The sequence below is a fragment of the Gracilinanus agilis genome, chromosome 2 (assembly GCF_016433145.1).
Source record: "Gracilinanus agilis isolate LMUSP501 chromosome 2, AgileGrace, whole genome shotgun sequence".
NCBI classification, from domain to species: Eukaryota; Metazoa; Chordata; class Mammalia; order Didelphimorphia; family Didelphidae; genus Gracilinanus; species Gracilinanus agilis.
The window spans coordinates 235,559,585-235,573,548 of NC_058131.1; the positions used below are offsets into that span (position 1 = coordinate 235,559,585).

At 35.2% G+C, this 13,964-nt stretch overlaps 1 protein-coding gene across 1 annotated transcript in view; it reads right to left on the reverse strand.

The window, feature by feature from the left end:
• Positions 1 to 13,964, reverse strand: part of NCOA1 (nuclear receptor coactivator 1) — a 228,160-nt gene that overhangs the window by 31,712 nt on the left and 182,484 nt on the right. The window contains exons 15-16 of the mRNA XM_044663767.1: positions 4,428 to 4,596; positions 2,947 to 3,261 (exon numbers count right to left, since the gene is read on the reverse strand). Of these exons, the coding sequence (XP_044519702.1) occupies positions 2,947 to 3,261; positions 4,428 to 4,596 (484 nt within the window). The remainder of the gene's footprint in view (positions 1 to 2,946; positions 3,262 to 4,427; positions 4,597 to 13,964) is intronic.

Genomic DNA, 13,964 nt, shown 5'->3' on the forward strand with positions numbered 1-13,964 from the left:
AGTAAGCCACTTAACCTGTCTGCCCCATTTTCTTTATCTATAAAATGGAAATAATAGCACCTATTTCCCAGGGTTGTTGTGAAGATCAAATAAAGTACTTATAAAGGGCTTAGCACAGTTTCTGAAACATAGTAAGCCCTATATAATATGTTTAGCTATAGCTATTGCTTATACAAAATACAATGGGGTTATTGTTTTAATAGTATGGATGTTATATGCTAAGAATGTACTCTAAGATTATATTAGTATTTATTGACATATATTAAGTCTACCCTAAAAACAAAACAGTTTTTTCCCCACACAAATTTCTGATAAGCCAGGTTTCCTGTTAGATAGTACACGCCTATATTTATATAATTAATTTTGAGACTCTAAATGAACAAAATATATCCTTTCATTACTATATGCCAAATGAGTTCTATCCCTTTATCTCCAAGTCTCAGTGCTAACTATGAGACCATGTTTTGAGTTGGTATATTCTCACTTTCACTTGAAGATATTTCATGACATATATTGTCTTTCATATTACTGATTTTTTGAAACTTTTTTTCCTTTTCAAAATTTATACCAACAACCTACTTGTAGGAGTGCTCTGAATACCTTAAGTTATAGTACCCATATGAGCTCATAGAATCATAGATATAGTGTTAAAAGTGACTTTAGGAATCTTGCCCCTTCATTTTAAAAGATAAGGAAACTAAAGCCCATGGAGGTTAAGAGACTCAATCAAGATTATATAAGTAGTATTCTTTATAGTTATTACTGAATTTAAAACCTCTCATCCAAAATAGAGTATCTTAACCCAGCCTTCATATGGTATACTTTATTTCTTGTCAGAAGACAATTTTCCCTTGTCATAAACTCTAGATTAGATCTTCCTATAGCACATGGTGTTAAGTTCCCATATTTTTCCTCTTCCATTCTTATAAAGTATAAATACTTTCAAACTTTATATTTCCTATCTCTTAGAACAACGGTCGGCAACCTTGTTGGCCGTGAGAGCCATAAACACCTGCGGAAGGAGGAGGATGGAGGCAGAAGGCGGTGGAATTTGGGGCAGGGGCTGACGGGCCCCCTGGGGCACATCCTGGGGCTCAGCCCGGACTGGCCGGTCAGGAGGTAGAGACAGATATGGCTCGAGAGCCATACATTGCCGACCCCTGTCTTAGAACTTCAAGGTCATAAGAAATCCAAATTTCTTTGTGGTTGTCATTCACAGAATTGCTACATAAAGTCGGAAGGAAACTTATATGTCAACTAAATCAGCCCTTAGCCAAAACATGAATCTCACTTATAAAAATCCAAGCCAAATATAAACTCCTTGAGGGAAGACACTGTGTAACTCTATCATAATGTCCTTGGGCCCTGGCACATACTAAGAGTTTGCTACACTCAACTAAACACAAATGCTCATCTACCTTTGCCTAAAGACTTCCAGTCAGACTATCTTCTGACATTCTGTTTTTGGATAGCTCGAATTGTTAGGAAATTTTTACTTATATTGAGTTGAGATCTACCTCCTTGTAATTTCTACCCATGGGTCTTAGTTTTGCTTTCTGGGAATAAGTCTAAGCTCTTTTCCATAAGATAATCCTTTAAAAATTTCAATTCTCCACAATATCCCCTTTACTCTCCTCTGTACAAAATACTCAAGATAGAGTATGACTTCGGTAAAGTAGAAAAAAGATATCACTTTCTGAGTTATGGTGGTTGAGAGTTTATTAGATAATCATGATGCAAATCATACTTTTCTCTCACATTTTAAGCAAATTAAAATTTCATACTCTTAAAAGCCAAATTACAAAGGAGAACTAATTTTCAAGGGCTTTTTGTACACTGATGCATTCATTTATACGAATCAGAAGAAGTGAGAACTAAGTGATGGGTTTCAAAAAAATTTGACAGATACTCTATCATAGATTAGAAACTTACTCCAAAAAGACAGGAGGCCTTCCAGTTTATAACAGGCCAACATGAAGTGATTTCTGCACTACTGATATGATCAACCATTGTGATATAGCTCTTTCTTCTTATAATAACTGGAGCCTAGCTAATTACTAGTGCCAATGAATCCTCTTTAATGTTCTTTGAAGCATGAGATGATGTTTCATTTAGTAGCATGCTACTTAACTTTCCAAGTGTGCAAAACTTATTTCCTCAACTAGATAATAAGTTTTGAGAGTAACAACTACTACTTTGACTACCTCACCATGTCTAGTGTTAAGTACAATGTGCATTGAAGGTACTCAATAAAGGACTGTTGAATGAATGAATGAAAGTGAGTTAACACATTAAATTTTAGCCTAGAAGTCACTTATTCTGATATCTCTAGCCCAAATAAATAAAAGGATAAGACCAGAGCTGTTCACCTCTGATCCATGCCCATCTCAGATTATTTCCTATCTTTTTCTTTCCTTCCCCCTATTTCTCACTCACATTTATTCCCATTTTTCTCTTCCTCTACCATGCTCCTTTCTTTCTTCATTTTCAGTTCTTCCATTTTCTTTTTCTTACTATCCTCCTTTATTCTCTTATTCTTAACTGGCCATAAATCTAGAACCAAAGCACAGTGTTATTTGTTGAATTTATTGAATGGATTTGTGGCACCTCCTCTTTAAAAAGAAAAAAAAAAAAAGGTGGAAAAAATTTAATATTTTTTTTTCTTGAAAAAACAAAACAAAACAAAACAAAACAAAACAAAACCAACAAAACTTGAAGAAACAGATCCCTTTACCCCCCACTATTGATGGGAGGTAGGCGGGAAGCACATGTAGGAAGTTTCTTGGTCCTGGTTTAGGCTGAGATAAAGATATATCTTTCTTTGATAAACACTCTGGCAACAGGCTGCATTCCATCATTAAAGCAATTATTTCTGTATCATAGAAAGAGTTGGAAAGCTTTCTCACATTTAGAAGAAAGTACCCACCATGAAACAATAGTACTTACCTGCTGTTGTCCCTGTAATCTTTGTTGCAACTGAAGTCTAAGTTGGTTGGGAGCAGCTGGAGGCCTGTTCAGAGTTTGCCGGGGCTGCATGCCCATGTTAGTAGGAAAAGCTCCTCGAGGTGGTGGTACTTGAACTGGCATGGTTCCCATGGTAGGCTTTTGTCTAACCATGCCTTGGAAAGGACTGGGAAGATTAGCAGTAGGTGAAGCTGAAGAGTAAGGCTGAGAATATAGACTGGACCTTTCCTCCATCATTAAAGGTGGTGTTGATTGTTGTGGTTGAAATCTCTCTGTTAATACTTCCAATCCACCTCCCTGTTATAAAAGGAACCAGAACAATTGTCTAAGAATCATCTAAACACAATAAGAAAGATTGCCCAAACTGAACTCTTACCCTACATTCTTCTCCATCTTAAAATTCTGGGTAATCTGATGCTTAAATTAAATGGAAAACAAACAACTGATACAGAAGTAGTTTGGTATAGCTGAGATGCTGACAAGAAATTGACTGAAAAATAATTAAACATGTTAATTAAAGGCAAATTATTTCATGTTTCAGGAGCTTATTTTGTCAATGCAATTATTCTCATTAGTAATACTAACTGAAATCCCACAATGCCTTTAAAATGATTTAATGAGTTGCTGTGGTCAAAAATTCATCAACTGGTAACCAACTCTTTGGCTAACAAGTTTCTCTTTAAACTCAGTTAGATTGGTCTCCAGATAACTGGCCCACACACATTAAACATTTTGAGATATACTCTGTTGGCATATCTTTAGGATCCCAGGATTATCTCCCGGCCACAATGAGATATTAAAGATATTGGAAAAGATATGAGATATTGGAAGCTATAATTCAAAATACGTACTACAGTCTGATAATTTTCACAAGAACTAAAAATTATAAAATTAGTTAGCTGGGGGTAGTGGCTCAGTGGATGGAGAGCCAGGCTAAGAGATTCTGGGTTCAAATCTAGCCTTAGATACTTCCTAGCTATGTGACCCTGAACAAGTCACTTTACCCCCATTGACTAGCCCTTACACTCTTCTTCTTGGAACCAATATATAGTATTGATTCCAAGAAGGAAAATAACTGTTAAAAACAATTAAAAAAAAATAAAATTAGCTAGCTAAAATATTAAACGTGGAACCAGTGTTAATAATTTTTTTAAACTTTACCTTCTGTCTTAGAATCAATACTGTGTATTGGTTCCAAGCAGAAGAGCAATAAGGGCTGAGCAATGGAAAGGGTGGGGTGGGGCTGGGGGCTAGTGACTTGCTCAGGGTCACAAAGTTAGGAAGGGTCTGAAGCTAAATTTGAATCCAGAACCTCCCTACTCTAGGTCTAGCTCTTAAATCAACTGAGCCACCTGATTGCTCTCTCAAAATGTTAACAATTTTAATTACTCATCTTCTTTCTGATCTGGAAAATATAAAATTCTGGGCACTATTTTTCAAATAGTTCAAGCTTTATATAATACCTGGACAAGTTTATCAATTCCAAGGGCTCGGTCTAGCTCAGCCAGTTCAGTTTCATCCTTGCCACTGAGAAAGGATACCAATTGATCAAGAAGAGCCTTCTCATCATTTCTTCCCTCTATTGTTGTTGGTGGGCACAAGAGCTCATCTAGCTGGGAGGTGATGCATTGGCTGCAGAAATGAAAAGACAATCAGGTTGAAGAACAATGATATCAAGCGTAATACATTTTTCAGTTTTAGTTGGGCAAAAATAAAGACCACAAAATGTTCTGCAAAATCCTGTCAAGATTATTATATTGGTGTGCTAAAGACTGACTGAATGTAATTTGCACTCAGCTTATAAAATATAATAGAATTATGTTGCAATTTCTCATTTGTTGATCATTCACTGGGGCTTAATTCCATATATTTCCTATTGGTCTAGGAAAAATTGAATGAAAAATCTATCAAGTCTATAAAAGCAGGGGGAAAAGTGATTTATGAAAGGGCATTAGTCTAGAAAACTGTCCAAAATTTCTGAAGAAACAATTTCACTTCAAATTCATTCTGTTAATATGATCATGGCCATAAAATTTAAAGGAACTATACTTAATGGAATACAATTAAACTAAAAATAATATTAAGTAATATCAATGATTTTTTTTTGTAAAAAGTAACTATCAAATGACAGTTATATCAACAAAAGAATGCAATGGAGAAAGCTTTTTATTATTTTTTAATTAAAAAATCTATTTAATTAATTTAGAATATTTCCCCATGATTACATGATTCATTCTTTCCCTCCCCTTCTTCTCTCCCCACTCCCAGAGTCAACGAGCAATTCCACTGAGTTTTACATGTATCATTGTTCAAAACTTATTTCCATACTATTAATAATTGCAATAGAGTGATCATTTAAAGATAATAGCCCCAAATAAACTTTGTTATAGTTTTTTCTAATGTAGTAAAAAAGGTTTTTGGTAGTTTGCTAGGTATGGCACTAAATAAGTAAATTAATTTGGGTAGAATGGTCATTTTTATTATGTTAGCTCTTCCTACCCATGAGCACTCAATGTTTTTCCAATTGTTTAGATCTAGTTTTACTTTTTTTGAAAGTGTTTTGTAGTTATGTTCGTATAATTCCTGTATTTGTTTTGGTAGATAGATTCCTAAGTATTTTATATTGTCTAGGGTAATTTTAAATGGTGTTTCTCTTTCTACCTCTTGCTGCTGTGATTTGTTGGAAATATATAGAAATGCTGATGATTTATGTGCATTTATTTTGTATCCTGCAACTTTGCTAAAATTGTTGATTATTTCTACTAGCTTTTTAGTTGATTCTCTAGGATTTTTTAAGTAGACCATCATATCATCTGCAAAGAGTGATAGCTTAGTCTCCTCCTTGCCTATTTTAATACCTTCAATTTTTTTCTTCTCTAATTGCTACTGCTAGTGTTTATAACAAAGTTTATTTGGAAGAACAAAAGATCAAGAATATCAAGGGAAATAATGAAAAAAAAAACATGAAGGAAGGTGGCTTAGCAGTACCAGATATTAAGTTATACTATAAAGCAGCAGTCATCAAAACAATATGGTACTGGCTAAAAGATAGAAGGGAGGATCAGTGGAATAGACTTGGAGTAAGTGATGTCAGCAAGACAATGTATGATGAGCCCAACTTTTGGAACAAAAATCCACTATTTGACAAAAACTGCTGGGAAAATTGGATAACAATATGGGAGAGATTAGGTTTAGAGCAATATCTCACACCATACCCCAAGATAAATTCAGAATGGGTGAAAGACTTAAATATAAAGAAGGAAACTGTAAGTAAATTAGGTGAACACAGATTAGTATACTTGTCAGATCAATGGGAAAGGAAAGATTTCAAAACCAAACAAGAGTTAGAGAAAATTATAAAATGTAAAATAATTTTGATTATAATAAATTAAAATTTTTTTGTACAAAGAAAAACAATGCAACCAAAATCAGAAGGGAAACAACAAACTGGGAAAAAATCTTTATAACAAAAAATTCTGACAGAGGTCTAATTACTCAAATATACAAGGAGCTAAATCAATTGTATAAAAAAAATCAAGCCATTCCCCAATTAATAAATGTTGGCAAGGGACATGAATAGGCAATTTTCAGATAAAGAAATAAAAAGTATCAATAAGCACATGAGAAAGTGTTCTAAATCTCTAATAATTAAAGAAATGCAAATCAAAACAACTCTGAGGTACCACCTCACACCTAGCAGATTGGCTAAAATGAAAGAAGGGGAGAATAATGAATGCTGGAGGGGATGTGGCAAAATTGGGAAATTAATGCATTGCTGGTGGAGTTGTGAACTGATCCAACCATTCTGGCTGCCAATTTGGAACTATGCCCAAAGAGCGATAAAAGAATGCCTGCCCTTTGATCCAGCTATACCATTGCTGGGATTGTACCCCAAAGAGATCATAGATAAACAGACTTGCACAAAAATATTTATAGCTGCTCTCTTTGTGGTGGCAAAAAACTGGAAAGCAAGGGTATGCCCTTCAACTGGGGAATGGCTGAACAAATTGTGGTATATGTTGGTGATGGAATACTATTGTGCTCAAAGGAATAATAAACTGGAGGAATTCCATGTGAACTGGAAAGACCTCCAGGAATTGATGCAGAGTGAAAGGAGCAGAGCCAGAAGAACATTGTACACAGAGACTGATATACTGTGGTAAAATCGAAAGTAATGGACGTCTGTACTAGCAGCAATGCAATGACCCAAGACAATTCTGAGGGACTTATGGAACGGAACACTATCCACATTCAGAGGAAGAACTACAGGAGTAGAAACTACAGAAGAAAAACAACTGCTTGGACACTCGGGTTGATGAGGACATGATTGGGGATGTAGACCTGAAAAGACCACACCCACGTAATTATCAATAATGTGTAAATAAGTCTGGACTGAGGACACATGATAAAACCAGTGGAAATGCGAATTAGCTACAGCAGAGGGGGGTGGCGGGGTTGAAGGGGTGAAGGGGAAAGTAAAAACACAATTTATGTAACCATGGAAAATTTTTCTAAAAATAAAAAAGTATTAAAAAAAAATAAAGATAATAGCCCCAATCATATCCTCATGGAACCATGTGATCAATTGTATGTTTTTCTTCTGCATGCCAACTATTTATGCACCTTATTACTTATTTTGTTAAAAATATCAATTTATAGTTTAAATGAGGAAAATGAAAAACCAAATATATTTCTAGCCATACTTCCATTTTTATGTATAACACGCTTTACTTCTCAACAGATGCATTGCTCTACAGTTGAAGGCATTTCCATCTCTAAGAAATTCACACAGCAGAAAACTGAATTTTTAGAACTGGGGAAATAGGGCACAGATTATTTCTATATCATCTAAAGATGGAAACACAGAAATACTTAGGCAATAGGAATTACTTCTAGACATCAATTTCAGGAGAGTTATAGATGGCATGTTTTTATAACAGTGAAAATCTGGTCCCTCCATCTTTTTAGAGCTTGCATGTGTACTCTATCCATCCATTCATCCACCAGGTATTTATTGAACACCTACTCTGTTCAAGGCATCGTGGTAGGTGATATGGGGGCTACAAAGACAGAGTTTTTGTCTTTAAGAAGCTTATAGTACAGATGAAAAGATAAAATACACACAAACATTTTGTGAGCCCTCATTCAGGAAAAAGGACTAGATGGGTTGCAACATGTAAATTCATATGACTATGCTAGGATGACCAAAGTCAAGTGCTGGCACAGTCCTTTTGTGGTAGAGGGGAAGAAACACTAGGGGAACCTGGTTTATGGGATGCTCTGCAATCTTGGTTGAATTACTACTATTTCTGAGAGTGTTGAATTACTTGCTATGATTTACAAGTTTTGTAAAACATACTACCATCTTAGTGTTATACAAAGACAACAGATCATTTTAAAAGAGAGACAAGGGGCATGTAGGAAAATATTTTCTTGAGGATTCCTCTTACTCCATACACTAAATCATATTATGATAGTTAATCATGATGTGAAGTTCCTGAAGGCCATGCCAGTGGAATGCAAGCTCTGATATGGAAAATTCTGAAAGACAGTTTTAGATTCTGCCATGTTCATCATCTAAGAATGAACCTAGATAAATCCTGAAAGGCTGTAGTGTACATGATTTTTTTTTTTTTTTAAGGAAAGGGGAAGCAAAAGCAACTCATAAAACATTTTAAGAAAGATTCTGGGTAATCGTGACTATTATCAGTAGAGGCAATTTCCCCAAGTTCTGACTTTCCAACTCTGATGAAACCAGAGACTTCATTAAGTATCATAAGCTTGGAAGAAGGTTATTAACTACCAGTTTAAAAGGGTCCTTTTTTGGGAAGGAAATTTTTATAGTGAAGTTTGCATAGGAGGCTAGAAAGAAATCTTACTTATAATTATTACAAGTTATATATAAAAAGGAATGTACAATATTATTAAAGTTTGCAAATTATAATAAGCTTTTTCTTAGGAAAATGTCATAGTTGTGGAGAAAAAGTAAAAAACAAAAACAAAAACAAAAAACAACTGACTGTTTTAAGGCTAAGTGAATGGGCAGAAAAAAAGAAAAAACTCAAGATTAAAGATAAACCTTCTCTAGTGTACAACTTATTATCTTTCTTCCTAAAACATGAAGTTCCTTGCTCAAACCTTCTTCCACATTATATCAGTTCCCAAATTGTATTCATTCTTACAACATAACTTCTCTTGGTCTATTTCACAACCATCTCTAGGTCTATTTCCACTATTATTAACCCCATTTCCTTTATTTAATACTGGAACTATGGAAACAGTCTCTTGATGATTCTCCCTCACTTCAATCTATAATTCACTACACTCAGTTTAATTCTCCTAAAGGACCACTCTAATTATGGCACTTTAATGCTAAAAAAATAGGTAATAGTTTCCTCTAATCTAAAACTCAATCTATCAAGATCCTTAATTTGGTCCATATTTATTCTTACAATTCTATCTATCACTCTTTCTCTAAAAGAATCCTGTATTCTAACCAAGCCAGATTATTTGCTTTTCTCCAAGGAAACTTTCCCATTTCCATCCATTTTCATATTATTTCCCTCTACCCAGAATGTGCTCCCCTTATTCTAACTCCTACTGAAATTATTTTCATTCTTCAAGATTAAATTAAAATGTCACTTCCTTCATGAAGATTCCTTTAATTGCCATAACTGGATATAATCTTTATATTTCATGAGTCAATTTTATTATATACTGTATAGCCTTTTATGTATGTACATGCTATTAATCCAACAAGAATATAAGCCTCTTGGGACAGGGAGCATGACTTTAGTGGAAAAAAAAAATGCTGGATTTGGAACAAAAGCATCTAGATTCAAATCCTGTCTCTGCCACTTACTTTGTAACCTTTGGAAATTCACTTAACTTCTTTTTTGCCTCAGTTTCTTCACCTAAAAAATGAGGGTGGGTGAACTGGATAGCCTTCCATTCCAGATCTCCATCTATGATCCTCTACTAACTCCACAACTAATAGAATATTACTTTGATACAGTAGGTATATACTACATATTTAAATAATTAAGGAATAATTAGAGAATTTGAGAAGGTCAATAAGTAGGAATGTCTTGCAAAGCATATTATATACCATTGTACTTCCTTTTATACACTTTATGGCCCAGCCTAATTGGCCTTTTTGCTCTCCTTTACAAGACTTGATGTTGAGTGACTTTTTTTTTAAAATTTAAACATTTATTAATAATCATTTTTAACATGGTTACATGATTCATGCTCCTACTTTCCCCTTCACCCCCCGCACTCCCCCCACCCATGGCCAATGCACATTTCCACTGGTTTTGTCATGTGTCCTTGATCAAGACCTATTTCCAAATTGTTGGTGGTTGCATTGGTGTGGTAGTTTCTCTCCAGTTTGCCTGGAACTCCTCCAGTTTATTATTCCTTTTAGCACAATAGTATTCCATCACCCGCATATACCACAGTTTGTTCAGCCATTCCCCAATTGAAGGACATACCCTCCTTTTCCAGTTTGTTGCCACCACAAAAAGCGCAGCTATAAATATTTTTGTACAAGTCTGTTTATCTATGATCTCTTTGGGGTACAAACCCAACAATGGTATGGCTGGATCAAAGGGCAGGCAATCTTTTATAGCGCTTTGAGCATGATTCCAAATTGCCAGCCAGAATGGCTGGACCAGTCACAACTCCACCAGCAATGCATTAATGTCCCAATTTTGCCACATGCCCTCCAGATGTTGAGCGACTTTTAAAAAAAATATAAAAAGTATCTATCTAAAACTGAAAGCAATCATCATATGCAATGGGGCTACACTAGAAGCTTTTCCAATAAATATGAAAGTGAAACAAGGATGTCTACTTTCCACATCATTACTTGACATAGTTCTGGAAATACTAATAACAGCAATAAGATAAGATGAAAAGAAGTTAAGTCAATTTCCAAAGACTATAAAGTAAGTGGCAAAGCCAGGATTTAAATCTAGGTCCTTTTGTTCCAAATCCAACATTTTTTCCACAAAAGTCATACTCTATGACTCAAGAGGCCTATATTCTTGTTGGGTTAGTAACATGTGCATACTTAAAAGACTGTACAGTATATAATAAGAATCACCCCCCAACAAATAAGAGCTTAACAGCAGGACAGGTAAGGAAGAGATAAAATTATCTCTATTGTTGATGATATGATAGTTTACTTGGAAAACCCCAGGGAATCAGCAAAAACAGTGAGATAATTAATAGCTTTACTAAAGTGACAAACTATAAAACAAACCCTCAAAAACCAACAGGATTTCCTATATTAAAATAATGACAACAGAATGCTAGAAGTAATAATAGAATGGGAAATTCCATTCCTAATAACTGTAAAATACATGAAATATCTGGGTATCAATTATAATTACTGTTTATTTCCCTTTATCCTATTCTGTTTATCCTTCTTATGTTACCTTGCCCCTCCTCAAAAGTTGGTTTTGCTTCTGTCCACTACTTCCTTTAATCTGCCCTCCCTGTTATCACTCCCTCCCTTTCTCTTTTCTCCCTTTCTCCTTCCTTTCCTACTACCCATATAAGGAAAAATAGATTTCTATATCAACTAAGTAGATATTATATGCTCTTACTCTCTCTATGAACCAATTCTGATGAAACTGAGGTTCAAGCATTCGCTGCCACTCTTTTTCTTCTCCGATAAAAGCCTCTTTTATATGGCATAATTTCCCCCATTCTTCCTTTCCTTTCCCCCTACTCCCAGTGCATCCTTCTCTCACCTCTTTTTTTGGGGGGAGATCATTCCAATATACTTGACTCATACCTATGCCTTCTGTCTATGCAGACTCTTTCTAATTGCACTAATAATGATGAAGTTCTTAGGAGTTGATATATATGTATATACAAAAATATAAAATATTCCAATATAGGAATGTAAACAGTTTAACTTGAGTCCTTTATGATTTCTCCTTCATGTTTTAACCTTTTATGCTTCACTTGAGTCTTGTGGTTGAATGTCAGATTTTCTTCTCAGCTCTGGTCTTTTCAACAGAAATCCTTCAATGTCTTCTATTTCATTATATATACATGTTTTTCCCTTGAAGGATTATACTCAATTTTGCTGGGTAGGCTATTCTTGGTTGTAATCTTAGCTCCTTTGCCTTCAGAAAGGAACATCATATCCCAAGCTCCTTTATCTGGGAAGCTGCTAAATCTTGAGTTACCCTGGCTGTGACTCCTTCATATTTGAATTCTTTCTGACAGTCTGCAATATTTTCTTCTTAATTTGGGATCCCTGGCATTTGACTATGATATTCACGGGAATTTTCATTTTGGGGTCACTTTCAGGAGGTGACTAGTGTATTCTTTCCATTTTTATTCTGCTCATTGGACTTATGATACCAGGGCAATTTTCCTTTATAACTTCTGGAAACATAATGTCTAGGCTCTTTTTGTTTTCACTTGCCCGATTTGAATTTTTAAGGCATTATTTTCTCCAGTGAGTTTAAAATATTTCTTAAAACTATTTTTTATTCCAAACAGTTTTTGTACTTCTTTTTTTATTTGGCCAATTCTGCTCTTAAAGAAGTTCTTTTCTTCAGTGAATTTTTGTGTCTCCTTTTCCATTTGGCTAATCTTTTTTTTTAAGTGCTATTTTCTTCAGTATTTTTTGTGCCTCTTTTACCAAGCTGTAACCCTCTTTTCATAGTGTCCTTGCATCACTCTCATTTCTTTTCTCAGTTTTTTTTCCCCACTACTCATCTCTTTCTTTAACTCTTCCAGGAATTCTTGGACTTGTGTACAATTAGCATTTTTCTTTGAGGCTTTGCTTCTACCTACTTAATGTGTTCTTCTTTTCAATTTGTACTTTGATCTTCCTTGCCACTGCGGTAGCTCTGTGTGTGTGTTTAAATATTATGTTAATTTTTCTAGCAAATTTCTTAAAATTTAAATTTTATGTTAAAGTTGGGTTCTGCTCACCTAGAGATGGGGAGGCACTATCCTAATCTTAATCTTTAGGCTTAAGTTCAGGCAGTCTGCAAGTTTTTCTGTTTCTAAGGTGATGTGATCTTTTGAGAGGTGTGGTCACTATTCTCCTGGTCAGTAGTCTGTGCTAGCATTCCTCTTGGCCCTGAAATACTGACCATATCTCTCATGCTTCGAATTCTCCACAAGAGGAGTCAATGTTCCTCTTTGTCTTGGAGCTACAACAGGCCTCCTGTTACCTTGTGATGGGGTCATGAGCACTCCTCTCCACCCTGAACTGTTACTGAGGATAGTAAATGGGCAAGAGAGCTGCCAAAGAGCACAAGTTCCTATACCCAGGGCCAGCAAAGGCTTTCCTGTAATCTCTTTCTGACCAGTTGTCTGACCTCTTTGCTATTTGTGGGCTGAACTCTGGAAGCTCCTGCTGCATATGTCACAGCCACCTCCAAGGCTCACTGCAGGTGTTGCTGCTTTGTGAGCTCCAGAGTGGCACTCACTCTAGTGTCATGGTCCTCTCTTACCAACCACCTAAGATGTTTTATGCTAGAAAAATGCTTCACTGTGATCTTTTGTTGGCCTTGTGACACTAGGTTTTATTTGAGGTGTTATCTAAAGTTTTTTGGAGGGAAATTTCAGGAGAGTTCAGCTGCCTCTACTCTACTATGTTGGGTCTGCTCCTACGTTTTTTAAAGCTGTCAATCATTTACTTGTAAACTTCTATATAATCCTTTATTAGCCTAAAATTTGAAAGATATATTTTCTCTGACCAAACTTAGCCTTTTAAATCTGTCCCTCTTTGACAGAAACTGAATCATTCCATTCTTTCTCTCAAAAGAGAGGTATATTCTAATGACTGATTTCTTTTAAATGACTAGAATAAACAGGAACTAAGAATTTGGGTGGTATATGCTAGAAAGGCAGATTGAATAATTTTCAGTCTTGTAAAATGCACTTATTGATGAAAAAAAAAACCTTTCAGATTGCAAGAGACATAAAAGACAGTGGAACAGTGATTATTGACCTAAAGTCCCAGA